This window comes from Phyllobates terribilis, unplaced genomic scaffold (genome assembly GCF_046119375.1).
Source record: "Phyllobates terribilis strain yellow unplaced genomic scaffold, ASM4611937v1 Scaffold_5__5_contigs__length_657084704, whole genome shotgun sequence".
NCBI lineage: Eukaryota > Metazoa > Chordata > Amphibia > Anura > Dendrobatidae > Phyllobates > Phyllobates terribilis.
In genome coordinates, this window is record NW_027362765.1 from 39,828,666 (window position 1) to 39,854,021 (window position 25,356).

The 25,356-nt window shown below is 43.8% G+C and overlaps 1 protein-coding gene across 2 annotated transcripts in view; it reads right to left on the reverse strand.

The window, feature by feature from the left end:
- LOC141270639 (uncharacterized) overlaps positions 1-25,356 on the reverse strand; it is a 152,852-nt gene that overhangs the window by 44,392 nt on the left and 83,104 nt on the right. The window contains exons 2-7 of one of the 2 annotated variants that reach the window (XM_073680722.1): positions 22,086-22,235; positions 21,777-21,956; positions 21,570-21,693; positions 21,389-21,486; positions 21,100-21,190; positions 5,411-7,082 (exon numbers count right to left, since the gene is read on the reverse strand). In XM_073680722.1, the coding sequence (XP_073536823.1) occupies positions 5,746-7,082; positions 21,100-21,190; positions 21,389-21,486; positions 21,570-21,693; positions 21,777-21,956; positions 22,086-22,163 (1,908 nt within the window). In that variant the 5' untranslated portion in view covers positions 22,164-22,235 and the 3' untranslated portion in view covers positions 5,411-5,745. Of the gene's footprint in view, positions 1-5,410; positions 7,083-21,099; positions 21,191-21,388; positions 21,487-21,569; positions 21,694-21,776; positions 21,957-22,085; positions 22,236-25,356 lie in introns of those variants that run through there. The other variant, XM_073680723.1, reaches the window with a different exon arrangement.

Below are 25,356 nucleotides of genomic sequence, written 5' to 3' on the forward strand. Positions count from 1 at the left end.
GAACCAGGTGCTTCTCTGGGACCAACCTCGTGTGAGAGCAGGCGACTCCCACAGGACTGACAGCTGACGCTGACTAGCAAGGCAGAAAGGCAGGTAGATAGGCACGGCTCGTAAGCAGGTAGGCAGGCTTGTCTGGCAGGCAGGCACAGCTGATAGACAAGCTGGCGGGCAGCACTGGGACCTGAGGACTGGAGAGAGTGTTAGCACACAAACTACAACATTGCACAGGCACCTCCATTTTGGGGGAGGTGTCTTAAATAGCACATGTCCTCCGGCCATTGGCTATTTTAGGACAGCGCGCGCGGCTCCCTTAAGCAGGGAGCGTGCGCGCGCCCTAAGCACAGTGCCCGGGGATCTACGCATGGTGCACGCACCCCGGGCAGGCAGTGTGGGAGCCAGGAGGAGGAGCGGAGGACGCCGGACCAGGGCTTTAAGGGGATCGGCATCTCAGCCGGGCAGGAGGCAGAGCCACCGACGCTACACAGGCCAAGTCTTTTCAGAGAGCTTGACAACAATAGAGACGTGTTGACACATAGACACAGAAGTGGAAGAAACCTTTCGTCCACAGGAAATACATTGTCGGTTCCAGGAAAATATTTTACATTTACACTAGACACCTTCTTGTTCCTGAAAGGGAAGTGTTACACCAGCAACAGAAATGTCTCCAAAAGAAATCATGGAGTATTGGAATTTGTATGAATTCAATATTAATGAGACATATTAATGACTCGAAAGGGGCCTCGTTGGACGGAAGGCCCCTTTCCGAGTCCATCTTGTTTGCCACCGAGCCCGTAGTTCTCCAGATTGGTATGCTACACTCGAAGAAAATCTACTTTTACGTGCTGTCCGGCCTCTCCCATCCTTTGCTTCTAGGACTGCCCTGGCTTCAGAGACACGAGCCAGTCTTGAATTGGAGTTCAGGAGAGGTGCTCCACTGGGGTCAGTAGTGTCACAAAAGATCAATCAGACTCTTCAGGACATCAGCTTGGTAGCATGGCTTTTTCCAGAGTGACACAGATTTGGATTCTACATGATTCCGGCCTAAGGCTACACGACCCTGACTGGAAGGATACGGATCTGCTCCATTGACCATCAGAGAACACATGGATACATTTGTTGAAACCAGGCTGGGACTATGAAGTCATCTGGTCCCATGGATATGTTGTTTTGGGTTTCCAGGTGGGACCCTCCGGTCGCCTGGAACCAATGGAGACATTCGGAGAAGCCAGATTGGGACCAGCCAGTCATCTGGCCCCATGGAAACTCTCGGAGAGGCCAGGGTGGGACCCTAGGGTCTCCTGGGCTTGTACCTCGATGGACTGCAAGCTTCCTAAGCTTGCCGCTATCTTCTCTCTGTGGGGGCCCGCCAGAATAGGCAGGCCACTGGTTGAGGTAGTTGGCCCTGGAAGTCCCAAAGTCGCAGCTGTTCTATCCCAGGTGGGCCAGCGGAAGAGGGAGACTGTGTAATGTTCTAACATCTTGGGTATTTGCTGAGACTTTTCTGTGTGTTTATTGTCAGTTTTGTGGTTTAATAAAGTATTGCCACACTTTTCCCTTACCTTGTGTTGTCTGAGTAGTGTGAAGCCCCCGGGTCTTCACAAGCACATTGTATGGTTTTTAAATTATTTCATGCAATAAAATGCATTTTAACCCTTTTACAGCCTGGGATGTATTAGCACGCATCAAGCTGTAACCCACGGTTCAGTGAGGGCTGCAGCAGACTCCAGTGGTTGTCATGAGCTGATCGCTATGAGTGCCACCTAGTGGTTGGCGCTCATAGCACAGGAGCATTTCTGCTACATACAGGGGATCTACTGGTCCCCAGTATGTAGCAGAGGCGATCAGACAAGTGCTGCTTCTAGTCTCCTATGGAGACTATAGAAGCAAGCAAAAAGTGAAAAAAATGGTTTTAAAAATATAAAAAAAATTAAAAAAATATAAAAGTTTAAATCACCCCCCTTTTGCCCCATTCAAATTAAAAAATGTAAAAAAAAAAACACATACACATATTTGGTATTGCAGCGTTCAGAATCGCCCGATCTATCAAGATAAAAAAAGAATTAATCCGATCGGTAAACGGCGTAACGAGAAAAAAATTCTAAACACCAGAATTACGTTTTTTGATCGCCGCAAAATTGCAATAAAATGCAATAACGGGCGATCAAAACATCGAATCTACCCCAAAATGGTATCAATAAAAACGTCAGCTCGGCGTGCAAGAAATAAGCCCTCACCCGGCCGCAGATCCCAAAAAATCGAGACGCTATGGGTCTTGGAAAATGGCGCTTTTTTTTTTTTTAAGCAAACTTTGGAATTTTTTTTCACCATTTAAATAAAAAAGAACCTATACATGTTTGGTGTCTACGAACTCGGAATGACCTGGAGAATAATAATGGCAGGTCTGTTTTAGTATTCAGTGAACGAGGTAAAAAAAAAAAATAAAAAAAACATCTGTGGTTTTGCACTTTTTTTTTGCAATTTCACCGCACTTGGAATTTTTTTCCCGTATTCCCGTACACGATTTGGTAAAACCAGTAATGTAATTCAAAAGTACAACTCGTCCCGCAAAAAATAAGCCCTCACACGGCCATATTGACCAAAAAATAAAAACACTATGGCTCTGGGAACAAGGGGAGCAAAAACGGAAAATCCCAGGGTTGCGAAAGGGTTAATTAAGTATTTGATCACCTAACAACCAGAAAGAATTCTGGCGCTGTTTTTCTTTAAGAAGCCCTTGTACTCTGCATTCATTACCTATATTAATTGCACCTGTTTGTAATCGTTACCTGTATAAAAGACACCTGTCCACACACTCAATCACATTCCAACCTCTCCACCATGGCCAAAACCAAAGGTCTGTCTAAGGACACACCGGGGACAAAATTGTAGACCTGCACAAGGCTGGGATGGACTACAGAACAATAGGCAAGCAGTTTGGTGAGGCAACAACTGTTGGCACAATTATTAGAAAATGGAAGAAACACAAGATGACTGTCAATCTTCCTTAGTCTGGGGCTCCGTGCAAGATCTCACCTCGTGGGGTAAGGATGATTCTGAGAAAGGTCGGGAAGTAACTCAGAACTACTTGGATCGCGATTCCACCTGCGGCTGTTGTGGGCACATGTCAGCTGTAAGAATCAGCTGACATGTGCCCAGTTCAGTGAGGGCTCAGCGTCGGAGCCCGTGCTGAACCCGGGGGTGATGGCCTGGGGCGTACTAATATGCCCCAGGCCAGTAAGGGGTTAAAGGTGCTTGGTAAAGCTGGTGGCTAGTATTCTAGTGAGTTACCCAAGGCAGGCGTCTCGCTGGCCTATCAAAAAGGGGCAGGAGGAAGTGTGATGTGGATGTGAGTACTGGCTGTGGGTTGCACTTAGCTTACTATGAGTCTATTGCGAGTAGATGAGTGAGTGAGAGAAGACCCCCTTGTCTTGGTGTTCTTGATGGGTCAGGATATTAAGGTAGTATCAAGCTATCCGAAAACCAAATAATATTTGTATTGGTGTATAGAGGAGGGAATCATTTCCCAGTGGTGGGGAAAAAACTACAAAGAAAGAATAGATCATATATGTAAACAGCAATTTGCAATATGAACTTATTTATTACTGTAATATAGATAAGTGAAAGACGTTTGTACAGATTTGGAGATTGTGGATTGAAATAAACAGTAACGAATGGCAAATGGCTGATTAGATAGAAGAGGAAGATATGATTGGTTTTCTTGTTTATTTCTTTTTTTTGGAAGAGGTGAGTTGCAATACTTTTGTCCGTATATTATATATAAATTATATATATATATATATATATATATATATATATATATATATATATATATATACATACAGTACAGACCAAAAGTTTGGACACACCTTCTCATTTAAAGATTTTTCTGTATTTTCACGACTATGAAAATTGTACATTCACACTGAAGGCATCAAAACTATGAATTACCACATGTGGAATTATATACTTAACAAAAAAGTGTGAAACAACTGAAAATATGTCTTATATTCTAGGTTCTTCAAAGTAGCCACCTTTTGCTTTGATGACTGCTTTGCACACTCTTGGCATTTTCTTGATGAGCTTCAAGAGGTAGTCACCGGAAATGGTTTTCACTTCACAGGTGTGCCCTGTCAGGTTTAATAAGTGGGATTTCTTGCCTTATAAATGGGGTTGGGACCATCAGTTGTGTTGTGCAGAAGTCAGGTGGATACACAGCTGATAGTCCTACTGAATAGACTGTTAGAATTTGTATTATGGCAAGGAAAAAGCAGCTAAGTAAAGAAAAACGAGTGGCCATCATTACTTTAAGAAATGAAGGTCAGTCAGTACGAAAAATTGGGCAAACTTTGAAAGTGTCCCCATGTGCAGTTGCAAAAACCATCAAGCGCTACAAAGAAACTGGCTCACATGAGGACCGCCCCAGGAAAGGAAGACCAAGAGTCACCTCTGTTCTGAGTACGTTTATCCGAGTCACCAGCCTCAGAAATCGCAGGTTAACAGCAGCTCAGATTAGAGACCAGGTCAATGCCACACAGAGTTCTAGCAGCAGACACATCTCTTCAACAACTGTTAAGAGGAGACTTTGTGCAGCAGGCCTTCATGGTAAAATAGCGGCTAGGAAACCACTGCTAAGGACAGGCAACAAGCAGAAGAGACTTGTTTGGGCTAAAGAACACAAGGAATGGACATTAGACCAGTGGAAATCTGTGCTTTGGTCTGATGAGTCCAAATTTGAGATCTTTGGTTCCAAAAACAGTGTCTTTGTGCGACGCAGAAAAGGTGAATGGATGGACGCTACATGCCTGGTTCCCACCGTGAAGCATGGTGGTAGAGGTGTGATGGTGTGGGGGTGCTTTGCTGGTGACACTGTTGGGGATTTAATCAAAATTGAAGGCATAATGAACCAGCATGGCTACAACAGCATCTTGCAGCGGCATGCTATTCCATTAGGTTTGCGTTAGTTGGACCATCATTTATTTTTCAACAGGACAATGACCCCAAACACACCTCCAAGCTGTGTAAGGGCTATTTGACCAAGAATGAGAGTGATGGGGTGCTACGCCAGATGACCTGGCCTCCACAGTCACCAGACCTGAACCCAATCGAGATGATTTGGGGTGAGCTGGACTGCAGAGTGAAGGCAAAAGGGCCAACAAGTGCCAAGCATTTCTGGGAACTCCTTCAAGATTGTTGGAAGACCATTTCCGGTGACTACCTCTTGAAGCTCATCAAGAGAATGCCAAGAGTGTGCAAAGCAGTCATCAAAGCAAAAGGTGGCTACTTTGAAGAACCTAGAATATAAGACATATTTTCAGTTGTTTCACACATTTTTGTTAAGTATATAATTCCACATGTGTTAATTCATAGTTTTGATGCCTTCAGTGTGAATGTACAATTTTCCTAGTCATGAAAATACAGAAAAATCTTTAAATGAGGAGTGTCCAAACTTTTGGTCTGTACAATATATATATATATATATACACACAAATGAAATATTCAATGCACATTGAGTATTGCTTTTTAGATAACAGATGTTTGTTAACTACATTTAGTTTTCAACCTCATGGGTTCTAAATTGCTTTTGCTTTGTCATTTACTTGTCTATACCATGACGGTCTCTGTTATATGGTTTATTGTATAATTTCTAATTTAATTATATTGCGTCTCACCATTTGAGGTTTTTTTAATGGCCAACAAAATATGATCTTAATGTAAAACCTCTCACTTTCTAGGTGTGATAATGGCTTATCCCATGTGAGATTTTTGATGTTTTAAAAGATTACATTTGTGAGCAAAATATTTTCCACATTCTGAACATGAAAACGGCTTCTCCCCTGTGTGAATCTTCTGATGTGTAGCAAGATGTGATTTATCTGTAAAACATTTCCCACATTCTGAACAGGAATACGGCTTCTCCCCTGTGTGAATTCTCTGGTGATTAACAAGATTTGACTTCTTTGCAAAACATTTCCCACATTCTAAACAAGAAAATGGCCTCTCCCCTGTGTGAGTTCTCTGGTGTGTAGTAAGATGTGATTTATCTGCAAAACATTTCCCACATTCTGAACATGAATATGGCCTGTCCCCTGTGTGACTTCTCTTATGCGTAACAAGATGTAATTTAGTTGTAAAACCTTTCCCACATTCTGAACAGGAATACGGCTTCTCCCCTGTGTGAAGTTTCTGGTGTCTAACAAGATTTGGTTTCTCTGCAAAACATTTCCCACATTCTGAACATGAAAATGGTTTCTCCCCTGTGTGAGTTCTCTGATGTGTAGAAAGATGTGATTTATCTTGAAAACATTTCTTGCATTCTGAACATGAAAATGGCTTTTCCCCTGTGTGAGTTTTCTGATGTCTAACAATACTTGATTTGTCTGTAAAACATATCGCACATTCTGAACATGAATATGGCTTTTCCCCTGTGTGACTTATCTCATGTGTAACAAGATGTGATCTATCTGTAAAACATTTCCCACATTCTGAACATGAAAACGGCTTCTCCCCTGTGTGAATTTTCTGGTGTTTAACAAGATTTGATTTCTTTGCAAAACATTTACCACATTCTGAACATGAAAATGGCTTCTCCCCTGTGTGAAGTCTAAGATGTGTAATAAGATTTGACTTCTCTATGAAACATTTCTGACACTCTGGACATGAATAAGGCTTCTCCCCTGTGTGAAGTTTCTGGTGTCTAACAAGATTTGGTTTCTGTACAAAACATTTCCCACATTCTGAACATGAAAATGGTTTCTCCCCTGTGTGACTTCTCTGATGTGTAGCAAGATGTGATTTCTGGTTAAAATATTTCCCACACTCTGAACAAGAAAATGTTTTCTTTCCTGTAAAATTGCTTTGATTTTTAACTACCCTTTTGTGACTTTTATTTTTCTCAATAGTCTGTGATGAATCAGAAGATAGGACCTGTGTAAAAGCATCAGATGATGGATCTTTGCTGTAAATGGATGATGGTATACCTTGAATAATTGCATTCACTTCAGTTTTATCTTGTATGAGATCAAGGTCATCTGATTGAAAAACAGAAGATGTCAGATGTCCCTCTGATACACTGGTACATTCATCTGCCAAAAATAAAAATATATTATTTTGGATAAAATATCCTTAAAAATTATATTCTTACAAAATTTATATAAAAAATGTCCATATAAATTGCAAGTAATGTAGCATAATTCAATAATTCTATGAGGAAAAAAATAGTTCACAATAAAACAGTAGACTTTCCCCTCATGGAAATGAAAAATATTGTGACTACATAAATATTCCCCCCCCCCCCCAAAAAAAAAATAATTTTTGCATTCGAATGTGTGTTAATTTATGTGAAGCACCTGAAGGGTTAATAAACTTTCTGAATGCAGTTATTGATATTAAGAGCACAATCTAGATAATATAATACACCCGTGCTCACTCACACCCCTGGAGACAATACTAACAGCAGCAAGTGGAAATATACACCCCTACTGGTTTACATACATGATGCAACAAGTAAGAAAGAAAAAGAAATAATGACCACTTTGCTAAAATACTAATGGATACACACAATAATAGGAAGAACTGTTTGAGAGTGGACACTGAAAAAACGAGCAATTGATGATTGATAAATAATACAAAAAAGTGATGAACTGATATTCAATTATGGATGTTGTTTCAGTAAGCCACCTACAAGCAGTCAAATTGGATAAATCAGAGCAATACAAAAAGCTTCTAACACTGGCTTCTATGCAGGAGGAATATAAAAGGAGCAATCAGGTTATTTAAATAGTTGCAATAGTGCTGTATTGGTAAACCTTTTATAAATAAAAAAAAGTAACCTGTTTGGTTTACTACACAAATGCATAACGTGCTAACACATCCACGTTTCGGAGAGTAGCAATCTCCTTCCTTTACCCTCTGATGAAGGAGATTGCTACATCTCCGAAATACGTAAGGCAAGTGCGGCCCCCAGAGATTTCTGTACACAAGAAGCAGTGTGACATCACAAGTCGTCTGCTCCACACATGGTCCTGCATAGCTTCAAGTGAGTCACCGGCCGGGACTCTCGGAATGCTTTCATAGCTACTCCTGAAGCTTCCAGCATAATCAGCACATCTAACAAAGGATAATAGGGCAGCACGGTGGCTCAGTGGTTAGCACTGCAGCCTTGCAGCGCTGGGATCCTGGGTTCAAATCCCACCAAGGACAATAACTGCAAGGAGTTTGTATGTTATCCCCGTGTTTGCGTGGGTTTCCTCCGGGTTCTCCGGTTTCCTCCCACACTCCAAAGACATAGGGAACCTTGATTGTGAGCCCCATTGGGGACAGCGATGATAATGTATGTAAAGCACTGCAGAATATGTTGCTGCTATATAAATAAAAAAAAGAAGAAAGAAGAAAAGATTATGGTTGTACTTGTTCTTATTGGAATGTGCTTATTGTAGAATCAGATTATAGGCAGTAAAACCATGAAGGAACACATTTAGAAACAATGATTAAAAAAAACATGTATGAAACAAACCAGAATATGTATTTACCTTACATTTCTCAAACTATCCCACCTTTTACTTTAAGGACAACTATACGACCTCGACTTTCTCTCAAGCAGCTTAATTGGGGAATCACCTGGAATGGCTTATTATGAACAGGTTGCCTTGTCAAAAGTTCATTTGTCGAATCACTGGCCTTCAGAAAGTGTTTGTGACCAATGAATGTGTTTTGCAGAGGAAGTGTTGGTACACAGTACCATGTAGTATTGAGCACTGGTTCACAACAGTTTAAAGCCAGAGTATGGCAAGAACCACTCAAAAAGAGAAATTACATTCCATCATTACTGTAATGCAGCGGCTTGCGGCATTACTGTAATGGTCCAGGGTATGTTTTGGCTGACCATGTACCTCCCCCAGGTGACTGGTCACATGACTGTGACATCGCACAGGTCCTGTGCACACAGAAGGTCTGATTACATGACTGTGACATCGCCACAGGTCCTGTGTGTGCACTAGAAGATATATAAACCCTGGTAGTTTGAGACAGGGTGTGTACGGCGTGAGGCCTGTTCCCGTGTGTGGGACACCACTAGAGTCTGAGGCCTAGTGAGGCCTGGTGAAGCCTAAAAGGCAGAGGCTGGATCCTTAAGGTGTAAGCAATACCAGTAACCTTGGAGGGCCAGAGGCTTGGAAGGCAAGAGTCCTGGAAGGCAAAGGCTGGATGTTAGGCGAGACAACATACCAGTAGCCTTTGAAGGAACGAGGGCTGGAGACCCCATCTGGGAAGCCGTAAAGCCACAGTGGTGACAAAACAAATCTGACTGAAGCAGCTAAAACCCAGCAAAGGTAAAACACTGCATTATATGGACGTTGCTATAAGTGACTTTGCTGGAGGCTGTAACTGGAGCCAAGTGGGCCTGTCTGCCACTTGAAAGGCTCCTGGACATTATATGTGTATGTCGGCGAGCCACTGAGTTGGACTCGGTGATAAGCAGTAGTGAAGTTTAATAAACTGCTGGATTGTGAAATACTGGAAAACGTGGCTGGTGTGCTTTAATTGACCCGGTGCAGCGAGTGTCCCCCAGCATGATGACTAGCGCTGCCTTACATGTGGTTGGAGAATGTGGGCAACTGCAGCCCGGTTGCTAGGGGCAACTGCAGCCCGGTTGCTAGGGGCAACTGCAGCCCGGTTGCTAGGGGCAACGGCACAGGACGACGAGTGTGGATACAAGCATCTTGCTGTTACTCGGCGGGGTCACGAAAATTAAAGTATCTGGCTGTAACTCGGCAGGGTTACGAAAATTGTCCACGCACTCAAACCTGGTTTGCTGTAACTCGGCGGGGTTACGAAAATTGACCTCGCACTCAAACCTGGTTTGCTGTGGCTCGGCGGGGTTACGAAAATTGACCTCGCACTCAAACCTGGTTTGCTGTGGCTCGGCGGGGCCACGAAAACTTTTCTGGGGAAAGCAGTGAAGTGTCTAGTGTGAATAGTATACCACGATGGCTGTGAACGGAGCAGCAAAAGAAAATGAAGCTATTGAGCGATTAAAGTGCCGGTTAAAACCGCAGCAGGTATTTGAGAAACGTCTACAGGACATGGTGCAGAAACGGCAGGAGCTGTGGGCACCGTATAGAATGGCGGCAGTGGACCATTCTGTGAACTCTCCAGGGGCGCCAGTATTGTCCCAGAGTGCCCGGGGAGGTGGTAAGAGATGTTGTGAACTGAGTCCTAAAACTATTGCTGATTTTTTTTGTAAAAATCCCCTACAGGTGTGGGTGTCCAAAAGGGGGCGGAGTCTCAAAAGGGGGCGGATTTTCAAAAGAGCATGGAGTATAGAAAACCAAAATTTGTTACTGGTTGTGGGTTGGTATCGCCTAAAAATGACGATTTGAACGTTAATAACGGGGTAGCTCCAGTAGAAGGGGTTGACGTCAAAGTGGGAGGTGACCTGTTAGTCCACAAAACCATGGGGAGTGACACACACCCCGTAGCTGACGGTGACACTATGAAAGTAGAAAGAGAGGTCAGTCAGGAGGGGCTAGACGAGGGGAGAGAGTCCCCCTCTCGACGGCGCAAGGGCCACAAAAAGGTTGCTCCTGTAGTCTTGGCTGAAAGTTAAAATAAAGAAAATGTAATGCTGTGTGCCTTTGTTTCAAGTGTGGATCCTCCTTTAGAGGCAGAAGAGGAGGTGACGCTGCCAGTAGCAACCTCCGGGACAGTACTGAGACAAAATGATCAGGATCTGACAGCCCTGAAAGAGGAGGCGGCCAGTCATGACCCAGAGCTGGAGCCTATCAGGCAGCAGTGTCAGAGTGACGTACAGCAACTATGGGAAAACCTGGAGAACGTGTCCTCAGACCAGCGGAGCCTGGAGTCTGAACGGCAGAAAATATACCAGGTTGTGAGGAACTTACAGCGAGACCTGGAGGGAAGTAACGAGGAAATTAACCAATGGAAGGAAATGTTCCAGGAAATTAAGGAGGACCGCCGCAAAACCAAGGAGGAGGTTTTGCAGTTGAAGCTTGAGAAGGAGGCGCTGCAGGATGAAGTTTCTGGGTGTGAACAAAACCTAGAACGACTGCGCGAACAGTTCAACCGGGAGCTGTGTGAATCCAAGAAGGAATATGGTGAACACAGTGGGGAACTGCAACAAATTAAGAGAGACTATGAGGATCTCCTCAGGGTTAAAGAAAACCTAGAGGATGATAAGGCGGATGCAGAGCACATGCGCCAAGTGGTTGAGACCACTCTGCAGGACACCTGTGATGAAAATGGTGATCTCCGCAGAAAGACCCTAGGTCTGGAAGCTCAGGTGAAGGAGCTGCAGACGTTCTGTGATAATCTCCAGAGGGCAGAGACGTGCCTTAAGGAAAGAATCAGCAAGATGGAAGCTGAGCGGAAAAAGATGGAGGAGTCTATCGGAGAAGCCACAGACCAGGGCCAGGAGTTGGCCACTGGAGATGGGAGGTATGAAACAAATACCTACTCGAATAATGCGAGCTCGGATGATTCGGTGGATGTAGGAGCCGAGATCAAGGAGCTCAAGGAGTCGCTACAAGCCCATTTGAAGCAAGAGAAGCTTGAGAGACTGGCTGTTGAGAGCCAAGTGGGCGCATTGGAGACAGAGAGGTCTGAGAGAACTCTACTGTTAAAGGAGCAGTTGAAGCAGAAAGAGCTTCAGAGATGGGCTGCTGAGAGGCGAGTAGCTGAGCTACAGGAAGACGTTTTCAAGCTCAAAGGTCGCCTAGCAAAGTATCACTCAGTGAGCAAGGTCTCCGTGAAGAAGGAAAATGGCAAACAAGTTGCACTCACTCCCTTATACCATGAGAAGGTGGACCTGAGGAGAGCTAAGAGAGTGTTAACAGAAGATAAATATGAAATGGAAGTGGTCAAGAGGAAAATTCGTGAATTTGTAGCTGTGAGTCAGCTCAGGGGAAGCATATAGGGTGAAGAAGCTGAAAGTCAGTTGCCCCTGAAACCTGAGCTAGATGATCATTTGGAGACCACTGGTGAGACAGAAACCTCTCGGTACAAGTGCCTCATAGATGTACCCGAGGATTTGAGAGAAGAATGCACCAGTGAGTCCGTGCATGAAGAGTTTAAGAAGGCTGTGGGAGCCTGTAAGGTGTACTCGACCTCAGAAGATAATCGCTGGTCCTGTCCACAATCGAAGGTGCTGGTCCTGTCCACAATCGAAGTCACAGTGAAGAGGGTGGCTATCCTAAGTGACATGCACTGGCGATGTATTCGCACAAAGCGGTTTGTCCAGTTGAAGACGGAACAAGCCATTAGACAACTGGAGCTTATGAGAAAAGCTCAAAGTCTGCGTGAAGAGGTCATCCGGGTGCCTCATGCTCTGATAAGAAAGCTCATTGGGAGAAATGGCCGAGCCATGCAGATGATGGTAAAGAAGTCGGGTGTGATGAAAGTAAGCAGTCCACGTGATCGACAGGACTGGATACCAGATGAAGACGCCATGGTGTCATTCTCCGCTGTAGGAACAGAAGAAAGTCTTGCATATATACGCTGATGGAGTACGGAGTGACCTACCTGCGAGAGGTAGAACAGTTGAATCTCCCAGACTGCAAATGGAAAGACAGAATTGCCTGAGCGGCAGAAGGTGGCAGCTGTCTAGAAATTGAGAGACCAGACAGAGAAAGGGCTCCCTAAATAACAGAACAGCTACAGCTGAAGTTAGGGACCTTTCAAGATGTCCTGAGAGTAGTGGGCATGGGTTTAGAGGTAGTGAGACCTCCAGTAACTCAGGTTTGAGAGGCCCATACAAATGACCCAATAGAGTACGGGACAGTACGGAGTCTAACCGGACCTTAGATACCAGGGCGTGTGAGTCACACTGCTGTATGGACTGCTTGGAGCGGGGGAGCTCTGACAAGGTAATGACCCGGAAATGTGACTTGACGAAGTCAGTGACAATGACAAATGGTAGGTCCCTAAGGAATGGGCTAATGTCGATGACTAATGTTCCAGGGGCTGAGCAGCGCAATTGTCAAGTACATGGTCTCTGTGTGAATGGTGGGTTATAATGTGATTATGTATATTATGTGTTCAACCCCACAAGTTTGAACAGAGGGGGGGGGGGATATGTAATGCAGCGGCTTGCAGCATTACTGTAATGGTCCAGGGTATGTTTTGGCCGACCATGTACCTCCCCCAGGTGACTGGTCACATGACTGTGACATCGCACAGGTCCTGTGCACACAGAAGGTCTGATCACATGACTGACATCAGCACAGGTCCTGTGTGTGCACTAGAAGATATATAAACCCTGGTTGTTTGAGACAGGGTGTGTACGGCGTGAGGCCTGTTCCCGTGTGTGGGACACCGCTAGAGTCTGAGGCCTAGTGAGGCCTAGTGAAGCCTGGTGAAGCCTGAAAGGCAGAGGCTGGATCCTTAAGTTGTAAGCGATACCAGTAGCCTTGGAGGGCCAGAGGCTTGGAAGGCAAGAGTCCTGGAAGGCAAAGGCTGGATGTTAGGTGAGACAACATACCAGTAACCTTGAAGGAACGAGGGCTGGAGACCCCCATCTGGGAAGCCGTAAAGCCACAGTGGTGGCAGAACAAATCTGACTGAAGCAGCTAAAACCCGGCAAAGGTAAAACACTGCATTATATGGACGTTGCTATAAGTGACTTTGCTGGAGGCTGTAACTGGAGCCAAGTGGGCCTGTCTGCCACTTGAAAGGCTCCTGGACATTATATGTGTATGTCGGCGAGCCACTGAGTTGGACTCGGTGATAAGCAGTAGTGAAGTTTAATAAACTGCTGGATTGTGAAATACTGGAAAACGTGGCTGGTGTGCTTTAATTGACCCGGTGCAGCGAGTGTCCCCCAGCATGATGGCTAGCGCTGCCTTACATTACCTTAAGACAGGGATGGGGAATTTTTTTTTCTGCAAAGGGCCCATTTTAATATTTATACCATCCTTCACAGACCATACAAAATTATCAACTTAAAAATTATCTTACTATATTTTTTCAGACATTTTAATGAACTCTCCCCTAATTTGATGGCTGGAACAGCTTGGTGAAATGTGCTGTTAAGTGGTATTAATGATGTTGCTACTCGCAACTACTTTTCCACATCTGTGTCAGTCTGGAGCACAGTCGACTCTTTGCAATGATAAGTTTTATAAAGATTTGAACATAGCAATACGTTGTTCTGAACATGGATGTATAATCACACTACATGTCTCTTCAAAGTGGGAAATTCATAACTGCTCACGTAATGTTTACAGAACGGAAGCAGAGGGAGGTCTGCAGTATACATCATATAGGACACAGTATTGTATATACACCACATAGGAAACACAAACAACAAATAGGACAAATAACTGAAAACTTCAGTGTGCATAACTATTCACCCCCCTAAAGTCAGTACTTTGTAGAGCCTCCTTTTGTGGCAAATACAGCTGCAAGTCACTTTGGAGAAGTCTCTATGAGCTTTCCATATCTTGCCACTGGGATTTTTGCCCATTCCTCAAGGCAAAACTGCTCCAGCTCCTTCAAGTTAGATGGTTTCCTCTGGTGAACAGCAATCTTCAAGTCTGACCACAGATTCTCAATTGGATTAAGGTCTGAGCTTTAACTAGGCCACTCCAAAACATTTACATGTTTCCTCAAACCACTCGAGTGTTGCTTTAGCAGTATGCTTCGGGTCATTGCCTTGTTGGAAGGTTAACCTCAGTCTGAGGTGGCAGACTGAAACAGGTTTCATTCAATAATATCCCTGTATTTTGCACCATCCATTTTCTCCTCGACTCGGACCATTTTCCCCATCTCTGCTGCCAAAAAACATCCCCACATCATGATGCTGCCACCACGTTTCACTGTGGTGATGGTGCTCTTGGGGTGATGAGCTGTGTTGGTTTGGCGCCAGACATAGCATTTAACTTTGTGGCCAAACAGTTCAATTTTGGTCTCATCTGATCAAAGCATCTTTCTCCATGCATTTGGCAAACTCAAAATGATCGTTACAATTTTTGTGTGTAAGTAAAGGCTTTTTTGTGCCCACTCTACCATAAAGGCCACCTCTATGGAGTGAAAGAGATTAGAAAACCGTTGCAAAGGACAAGCAGATAATATACATTTATATTTGTGTATATTCTTACTGATCCAATAGATCAACATAATGGAGTAAATGTATATCTGCTACTTAAATTGGTAGACCAATCGGAAGACAATAACAAGTACATGGTCTCTGTGTCACCTCTATGGAGTGTACGGCTTATTGTGGTCATATGGACAGATACTCCAGGTCTCTGCTTGAGAACTCTGCAGCTCCTTCAGGGTTACCTTTGGTCTCTGTGCTGCCTCTCTGAATAATGACCTCCTTGCCCGGGCTGAAACTTTTGGTGGGTGGCCCTCTCTTGGCAGGTTTGTTGCGGTACAATGTTCTTTCCATTTGATGATAATGGATGTGATAGTGCTCTGGGGTAATGGATCTGGGTTCATCAGAGATTGAGATATTTTTTCATTAACCAAAGGATGAATTGGACTTTTCAACAACTTTGTCCCTGACTTGTTTGGAGATCTCCTTGGTCTCCAGTGTTGTTTAGTTAGTGGTGCCTCTTGCTTAATAGTGTTGCAGCCTCTGTAGCCTTTCAGAAAAGCTGTGCATATACTGACAGACCATGTGACACTTGGATTGCACACAGGTGGACTTCCTTTCACTAAGCATATGACTTATGAAGGTAATTGCTTGCACTGGAAATTTTTAGCGGCTTCACAGGAAAAGGGGTGAATATATATATATATGCACATGCCAATTTTTATTTTATCCCATAAATTTAATGTATGCCTATATTTTTCTCACTTCACCAACTTAGACTATTTAGTACCGATGCATCACACACAAATTGGATTACAAAAATTATTTAAACACAGGTTATAATGTAACAAAATAGGTAGAAAGCTAAGGGGAGTGAATACTTTCACAAGCCACTGTACATGCCAAAGGAGACACTGAGAGTGCTCTATAAATCAAAAAGAATACACTGAAATTCTGCTGTATGCACATCACATAGGAGACACCGAGACTGCTGTATATACATCACATAGATGCTTGGACTGGTGTATATATCACATAAAAGATAGTGGAACTGGTGCATATACATTACATAGGAGACACTTAGGCTGATGTATATACATGACAGACACTGGGACTGGAGTATTTACATCACATAGAAAACTCTAAGACTACTGTACATGCATCACATAGGAGACACCGAGACTGTTGTACAGTGGGTACGGAAAGTATTCAGACCCCTTTAAATTTTTCACTTTTTGTTTCATTGCAGCCATTTGGTAAATTCTAAAAAGTTAATTTATTTTCTCATTAACGTACACTCTGCACCCCATCTTGACTGAAAAAAAACAAAAATGTAGAAATTTTTGCAAATGTATTAAAAAAGAAAAACTGAAATATCACATGGTCATAAGTATTCATACCCTTAACTCAGACACTCATATTTAAGTCACATGCTGTCCATTTCTTTGTGATCCTCCTTGAGATGGTTATACTCTTTCATTGTAGTCCAACTGTGTTTAATTAAACTGATAGGACTTGATTGGGAAAGGCACACACCTGTCTATATAAGACCTCACAGCTCACAGTGCATGCCAGACCAAATGAGAATCATGAGCTCAAAGGAACTGCCCAAGGAGCTCAGAGACAGAATTGTGGCAAGGCACAGATCTGGGGAAGGTTGCAAAAGAATTTCTGCATTACTCAAGGTTCCTAAGAGCACAGTGGCCTCCATAATCCTTAAATGGATGAAGTTTGGGACCACCAGAAGTCTTCCTAGACCTGGCCGTTCAGCCAAACTGAGTAATCGTGGGAAAAGAGCCTTGGTGAGAGAGGTAAAGAAGAACCCCAAGATTACTGTGGCTGAGCTCCAGAGATGCAGTAGGAAGATGGGAGAAAGTTCCACAAAGTCAACTATCAATGCAGCCCTCCACCAGTCGGGCCTTTATGGCAGAGTGGCCCGTCGGAAGCCTCTCCTCAGTGCAAGACATATGAAAGCCCACATAGTTTGCTCAAAAACACATGAAGGACTCCCAGACTATGATAAATAAGATTCTCTGGTCTGATGAGGCAAACACAGAACTTTTTGGTGATAATTCTAAGCGGCATGTGTGGAAAAAACCAGGCACTGCTCATCACGTACCCAATACAATCCCAATAGTGAAACATGGTGGTGGCAGCATCATGCTATGGGGGTGTTTTTCAGCTGCAGGGACAGGACGACTGGTTGCAATTGAAGGAAACATGAATGCGGCCAAGTACAGAGATATCCTGGATGAAAACCTCTTCCAGAGTGCTCTGGACCTCAGGCTTGGCCGAAGGTACACCTTCCAACAAGACAATGACCCTAAGCACACAGCTAAAATAACAAAGGAGTGGCTTCAGAACAACTCTGTAACCATTCTTGACTGGCCCAGCCAGAGCCCTGACCTAAACCCAATTGAGCATCTCTGGAGAGACCTGAAAATGGCTGTCCACCAACGTTCACCATCCAACCTGACGGAACTGGAGAGGATCGGGAAGGAAGAATGGCAGAAGATCCCCAAATCCAGGTGTGAAAAACTTGTTGCATCATCCCCAAGAAGACTCATGGCTGTACTAGCTCAAAAGGGTGTTTCTACTCAATACTGAGCAAAGGGTCTGAATACTTATGATCATGTGATATTTCAGTTTTTCTTTTTTAATAAATTTGCAAAAATCTCTACACTTCTGTTTTTTGTCAGTCAAGATGGGGTGCAGAGTGTACTTTAATGAGAAAAAAATTAACTTTTTAGAATTTACCAAATGGCTGCAATGAAACAAAGAGTGAAAGATTTAAAGGGGTCTGAATACTTTCCGTACCCATTGTATATACATCACATAGTAGACACTGAGCCTGGTGTACAATAATACAGCACAAAGGATACACTGAGGCTGGTGTATTTATAACACAAAGGAGACATTGAGACTGCTTTATACAAATCACATAGGAGACACCGAGACTACTGTATGTATATCAGATAGAACTGGGACTGGTGTATATACACAAGTCGGAAACAGCACATAGGAGACAATGGAACTGCTGCCTTCATCAAAATAACATGACATGAACAGAAAGCTCACCAACTGCACCAATAAATCACTTGCTGACTTTGGCACTGGCACCACAACATTCAGTAGTGAATGCTGCATGCGTGTGCTCACAGTCTAAGGAGGAATTTAAAGGGATGGCAAAACATCAATAAAAGAATATGCCCAGGGGACAGAGGAAATGTCACCAAGGGGACTAAAAGGTTGCCAGCCCATGGGTCAGAGGTTTCCCACCTTTGTGAAGATCTGTGAATTTATAAACTTGCTAAAATCTTGAAGATATCTCCAAGTGCATTTATGAAACCCATCAATCAGCGTGATGAAACTGGCTATGATGAGGACCGCCCATGGAAAGGAAAACCAAAAATTACCTCCGATGCAGAGGATAAGGTTATTAGCGTTACCAGCCTCAAAAAATGAAAACTGATAGCACCTCAGATAACAGCCGTCATAAGTGATGCACAGACATCAAGCAGCAGACACATCTCAACATCAACTGTTCAGAGGAGACTGCGAAATTGATGCAAAGAGGCTACCACTAAGGGCCACAAACAAGAAGAAGAGACTAATTTGGGCCAAGCAACACAATGACTGGACATTGTATCAGTGGAAATCTGCACTGTGATTTGTGGAGTCAAAATGTGAGTCTTTTGGTGTCAGCCATCATGTTTTTGTTAGTCGCAGAAAACATAAGTAGGACATTTTTAAATGTGTGGTGACCACTGTGAAGCATGAAGAGTGAGGTGTGATGGTATGGTGTTGCTTTGATGATGACTTTGTAAGTGATTTATTCCAAGGCACACTTACCAAGCATGGTGTCATGCTAGGTATGGGAAGGACCCAGCGAATGATGACAGGAAAAGGGGGGAAGCTCAGCAACTAGGGAAAGGGAGAGTGGAGACCCCTAGGTAGATCTAACAACACCCTGACTCCCCTATCGTCCCTAGATAGGTTCCTCACCTATCGGCAAGCAGGATACCTAAACCCTGGCTGTCCTTAGGACTGGGCCCTAGGTAGGGAGGGCGGGGTGAGCACTAATGAGCCCCACTGCAAGTAAAGACAAACAAGGAAAACACTTAGCTTGAGAAGACACCAGAGAGATCACGACTACAATCCTCAAAAGGAACTCCAAGACGAATCTAGCCGACTGCTAGCACACCAGACCTGAACAGAGGAATTTACTCTATCAACGCCGACTCTCTGGAGATAGTGAGGGTATTTAAAGATCAAGCCTAAGTGTGTTAATAAGCAGCAGAAGGTGAAATCACCGCTGGGTCCTAGAGAGGGAAGGATGATCCAGAATGACTGTCTGTCAAACCTCATACACCCATGACACATGGCTGCCACAGTGTTCTACAAATAGGTTTGCACTTAGTGGGACCATCATTTATACTGCAACAGGACAATTACCCAAAACACTCCAGGCTTTGTAAGGGATATGTGAGGAAGAAGGGGAAGGATAGACCTCCATAATCACCAATCCTCAACCCAACTGAGTTGGCTTGGGATGAGCTGTGCTCAGTGTGAAGGTGAAACATCCAACAAGTTCTCTGGGAATGCGTTCAAGTCTGTTGTAAAGCCATTTCAGGTAAAGACTAATGAAGCTGCTTGTCATAACGACAAGGGCATGTAAAGCTGTCATCAGAGAAAAAGGGGAGTACTTTGAAAAATCTGAGGTTTAACACAAATTCTGGTTTGTTTCACACGTGTTTCTTTACTCCTTGTTTCCATTTGTGTTCCTTTGTGGTTTTGTTGCCATCAGTCTGAATCTACAAAGTGCACATTCCAATAAGATCAAGGAAGAGCATCTTATGAACTGGTATGTCCAAACTTTTGACTGGCATTGAAGGTCCCTTAGTCACTTTAAAAGTGATTTAGTCCCTAGAAAAATTTTGTTTACATTTTCTATACCATATGAAGTCTTGCTGCTAAATTTCAAGTCTTCTAATATCCTAAAACAACATTGGATGTGTTAAAAATGCTGCGAAAGTAAAGTAACAATACAGCTATGTTGTGTGGTACAGCTATCTGTATTAAGGGCATAACAATTCAAACTTTGATGATTTCCAATTCTTATAAATTTGTTACAAATTTCTGATATTTTCATAAATAAACACATTTTCATAAATCAACAAAAAGTACAGTGTGTCACAGGAAAAAAAAATCTCACATGACAGATTTGAGAAATAGAGCCTGGTTAGGACCACCAAAACTGGCTGCCGTGGGAATGGGTAAAATCAGAGAATCTTCAGCACTAACTACTATAGACAACAACAATAACATACAGAGGAAAAGGGGAAGGCTGTCAGCACTCACTACGTAGAGCGCATGTTCGAAGTTCCAAGGAACCCCTTTTGGAAGATTAACAATAGAGAAGCAAACAAACAGCGCCCAATCCAGGGTGATGTAATCAAAAAATATTACATTTATTCCGCCATCAAGTTACAACAAGTCGAAGCGATGTAACTTGATGGCGAAATAAACTTCAGATTTTTGGATTACATCACCCTGGATTGGACGCTGTTTGTTTGCTTCTCTATCAACAATAATAACATATTGATCGCATTCAGCCCCGACAGTCTTCATCGTGAATGATTTAGCAACTACTGGTAAAATAGCCCTGGAATATGTGGCTTGGTGGCTCTTGGCAATATAAAGGGCAATCATTTCTGTCAGATGAGTTAAACATATTAGACATATACAGAAAACCCTTTGACATAGTCCAGAGCTAATGTATGATAAACTTAGGTCTCCTACATTTGGTAGAGACAATGGAGACCATTTTTAAAGTCTACCAGGATATATTCCTACCAATATAATTAGTGACACCTGAGCAGTGCCCAATGTAATAATGACCGTTTTGGATGGAGGAGCATGCAGTGGTCTAGGGGCAGTATGGTCAGCACTTCATTGTGATATGGTGGGACATCACCGCCAATAAAGCAGCCACATCCAGTGACTGAGAAGAATCTGTGACTTCTCTGCATTTATTGGTTACTACTCACCTGGGCTATGATCTGTAGGAATCTCCTCTTTACACCACTCATCACCCCTCACACAAGTCTCTGTAGTATTAATATGGGTCAGATGTTCATCCTGAAACAAACATTGTAAAAGTCACAGACAAATAGAGAAGTCACATCTATGGTCAGCTCTAATCCTGCCATCTCCACCGTTCTCATTACACAAGTATAAAACATATAATACTGGTGGATAAAACAAGACTGAACACAAGACCTTCACAGCCGTCTACACATCATAAGGGAGATCTCATGACACCTTCTCTCCATCTACCTGATGATCCTGAGGAACATTGGGATCTTCTTGTTTACAGTCCTGTGGAAGAAGAGGACGGGGACATCTCTCTGGTGTTGTCCTCTTACTGGATAGAACTGGAGAAAAAACATACAACGACTGAATTCATTATTTACATACAGATAATTATAGGCAGTGTATATTTAGTCCTGTCTACTACCTGGTGATATGAGGGGCTGTGGAACCTCCATCATGACGTCCTTGCACAGATCTTTGTGTCCTTCTAAATACTCCCACTCCTCCAAGGAGAAATAGACGGCGACATCCTGACACCTTATAGAAACCTGACACATACAATGATACAGTCATACCCCCGATCCCTTCATAGTGTCACTGTATAATGTCCCAGCATTCCCAGCAGTGTCACCTCTCCAGTCAGCAGCTCAATCATCTTGTAGTTGAGTTCTAGGATCTTCTGGTTATTGATGTCCTCGTGTATCAGGGGGTGAGGTAGAGGCCCCATGATTGGGCTCTGGGGTCTTCCCCATCCCTCATACACAGGGGCCGGATGGCGCTCACTAGAGGTCTTCTTCGCTACTGTGTAATCCTGGTTATGGAGAGACACATTAATAAATCTCACTACCGACATTTTTAGAGTCCTCACCTCTCCAGTTCTGTCCATCTGTTATTCCCATAGACAAGAATGATGTAATGTGACGTCATCAGAATCTCTCACCTCTCCAGTAAGCCGGAAGAGGATCTCTAGGGTGAGATGTAATATCCTCCCAGCCAGCTTGTCCCTGTTCCTATCCATCGTTGACAGGTAAATCTGAAAAATCCTCTTGTAGAGAAGATCTCCAGTGGGAGGATCCGATATTGTAGAGATCTGAATGGGAAGAAGAGCCGATGTAACATCATAAAGAATCCCATATAATAATACAATTACTGGAGATAATGAGGAGAAGGTATGAGGAAATATAATGTGTAGATGTTGTATTCTCTTATCTCATATGGACAGGAACACAGGTTGAATATCTTACTAATACAGCTCCTCCAAGCTCTCAACCACTGCTATGTTCATCACTGCTTCAGCCATTGCTTGTCTGTATGGATCACATGCTTGTCAGGACTGAGCAGGAAATACAAAAACTGACAATGGCCTCCATGTGTCTTACTTCCCAGCTTATCAGATCCTATCAGAGGTGAAGTCCGATAGGCTACATGTCAGTCCAATACTGACTAGTTGGATAATGAAATACTACATAAGTAGTGCAGTGAATAATCTAAGCCAGTGTTTCTCAACTCCAGTCCTCAGGACCCCCAAACAGATCAGGTTTTCAGGATCTCCTTAGCATTGAACAGGTGAGATGCCTTGATAATAATTCCATCACCTGTGCAATACTAAGTAGATCCTGAAAACATGATCTGTTGGGGATCCTGAGGACAGGAATTGAGAAACACTGATCTAAGCAATCAAAAGATCATGTGTTCAAGTCTTCTCAAAGAACTAATTGGTATTGTAAAGAAAATAATTAAAAAATGTCTGAGGCTGTGTGCCCACGATGCGTTTTTTAAGCGTTTCCGCAGGGGCAAAAACGCTGCAGAAACGCTTAAAAAAAGCATGGTAGAAGGCCTGCCATGTTCCCCAATGATAATCCGCATGTGCTGTGCACATGCTGCAGAAATTTCCGCTGCGGGTTATCATTGCGGAAAAATCCGCAGCACTACCAATTATTTTGCGGAAGCGCTGCGTTTTTGCTGCCATTGACTTGCATTGGAACGCTTGGATTCCGCATCACTGGATCTGTACATGCGAAATCCAAGCGTTTCAATGTGCGGATAGTACCCGGGTCTGGAGAAGAGGAGACTCTCCTCCAGACCCGGGTACCATAGTACCTGTAAAAAAAAGAATAAAATAATAAACATTATACTTACCTTCTGATGGCCCCCGGTCTCCTTGTCTTCACTTGCCAGCAGATCACGGTGGACTGAAGGACCTGCGCTGAGGTCATAGTTATGTGACGGCAGGTCCACACTGTCAGATTTTTCTAGTCCTTACCTTGAGGGCTCTTTCACATGTCAGTGTGTCCGGTACGTGTGGTGACAGTTTCCAAATGTACAGGAGACACTGACACATGTAAATCCATTCAAATCTATGGGTCTGCGCACATGTCAGTGTGTTTCAGCGGGCCGTATGCTCCACATGCTGACATGTTAATTTTTTACGCGCTGCACGGTCCGCAAAATGTCTCACGTTGAACACATACAGATGACATCCGTGTGTCATCAATGTGACACGTACCGGCGCTTGGGAATCAGCAGTACAGTTAGTGCTGTTTCCAAGCGTCGGGTGCTGACCGCTGCCCTCATCATTGTCCCTTGCTCACGCAGTGATCAGCATGAGCATGGGACAATGTTGTGAGTAGTAGTCTTCTCCCACAGTGTCCACCTGTAAAAATAAGAATAAAATAATACAATCCTTATACTCAGCTGTCCGGAGATGTCCCCAGCTGTAATTCGCTGACGCAGAGGAGCCGGGGAGAATGAGACACTCCAGTGAGCGGAGCCCTGCACTGAGCGGAGCTCACTGAGTGACAGGACAATGCTCCTGAGCTCAGCGCAGCTCCGGGCCCAAAACTGCCCTTACTAAAGTCTCTAATGATCTATTAACAGCTAAATCTAATGATCACTACTCCCTGCTGATTCTCCTGGATCTCTCTGCAGCATCCAACACTGTAGATCACCAGCTCCTCCTCACCATGCTTCGCTCTATAGGCCTCAAAGATACTACTCTCTCCTAGTTCTCCTACCTCACTGACAGATTCTTCATTACATCATTTTCTGGCTACTCTTCCCCTTACGGTCCGGATTCCTCAGCGTTCAGTTCTAGATTCCTCCTCTTCCTCCTATATACTGCCCCTATTACACAAACCATCAGTAGATTCGGTTTTCAGTACTATCTCTATGCTGATAACACCCCTGCACTACTACACAATACCAGCGATTGTCTTTCCCCCGTCTCTAACATCACGCCATCCCTCTTTGTAAAATTGAATCTGTCAAAAACTGAACTCCTTGTGTTTCTTGCAACTACTGTGTGTGTGCCATTTCTCTAGTTCTAGCATTACTCTCCTGCAACACGCTCACTGTCTTGGGGATATGTTTGACTCTTTCCTTCACTCCACACATCCGATCACTTGCCGGCTCATATCATTTACACCTCTAAAACATCTCTACAATTTGACCTTTTCTTACATTGACTCTGCAAAAACTCTTACCGTAGCTCTTATTCATTCTCATCTGGACTATTGCAACTGTCAACTAATCAGTCTCCCTCTTACTAAACTCTCCCTTATCCAATCAGTCCTGCATGCAGCAGCCAGGATCATATTTCTCTCCAACCACTACACTGATGGCCCTACCCTCTGCCAGTCTTTGTACTTGTCACTCAACTGCTACAGAATCCGATATAAACTTATCACCCTCACCCTGTGCACCTGTGCTGTGGGAGCATTATACTGTGTGGGGGGACAGCGGTACTTTGGGAACATTATACTGTGTGTGGGGGGTGGCGGTACTGTGGGAACATTATACTGTGTGGGGAGATGGTGGTACTGTGGGAACATTATACTGTGTGTGGGGGATGGCGGTACTGTGGGAACATTATACTGTGTGTGGGGGGATGGGGGTACTGTGGGAACATTACACTGTGTGTGGGGGATGGCGGTACTGTGGGAACATTATACTGTGTGTGGGGGATGGCAGTACTGTGGGAACATTATACTGTGTGTTGGGGGATGGCGGCACTGGGGGAACATTATACTGTGTGGGGGGGAGAATGGCGGTACTGTGGGAACATTATACTGTGTGTGGGGGGATGGTGGTGCTGTGGGAACATTATACTGTGTGGGGGGAGATGGCTGTACTGTGGAAACATTATACTGTGTGGGGGGATGGCGGTACTGTGGGAACATTATACGGTGTGGGGGGAGATGGCTGTACTGTGG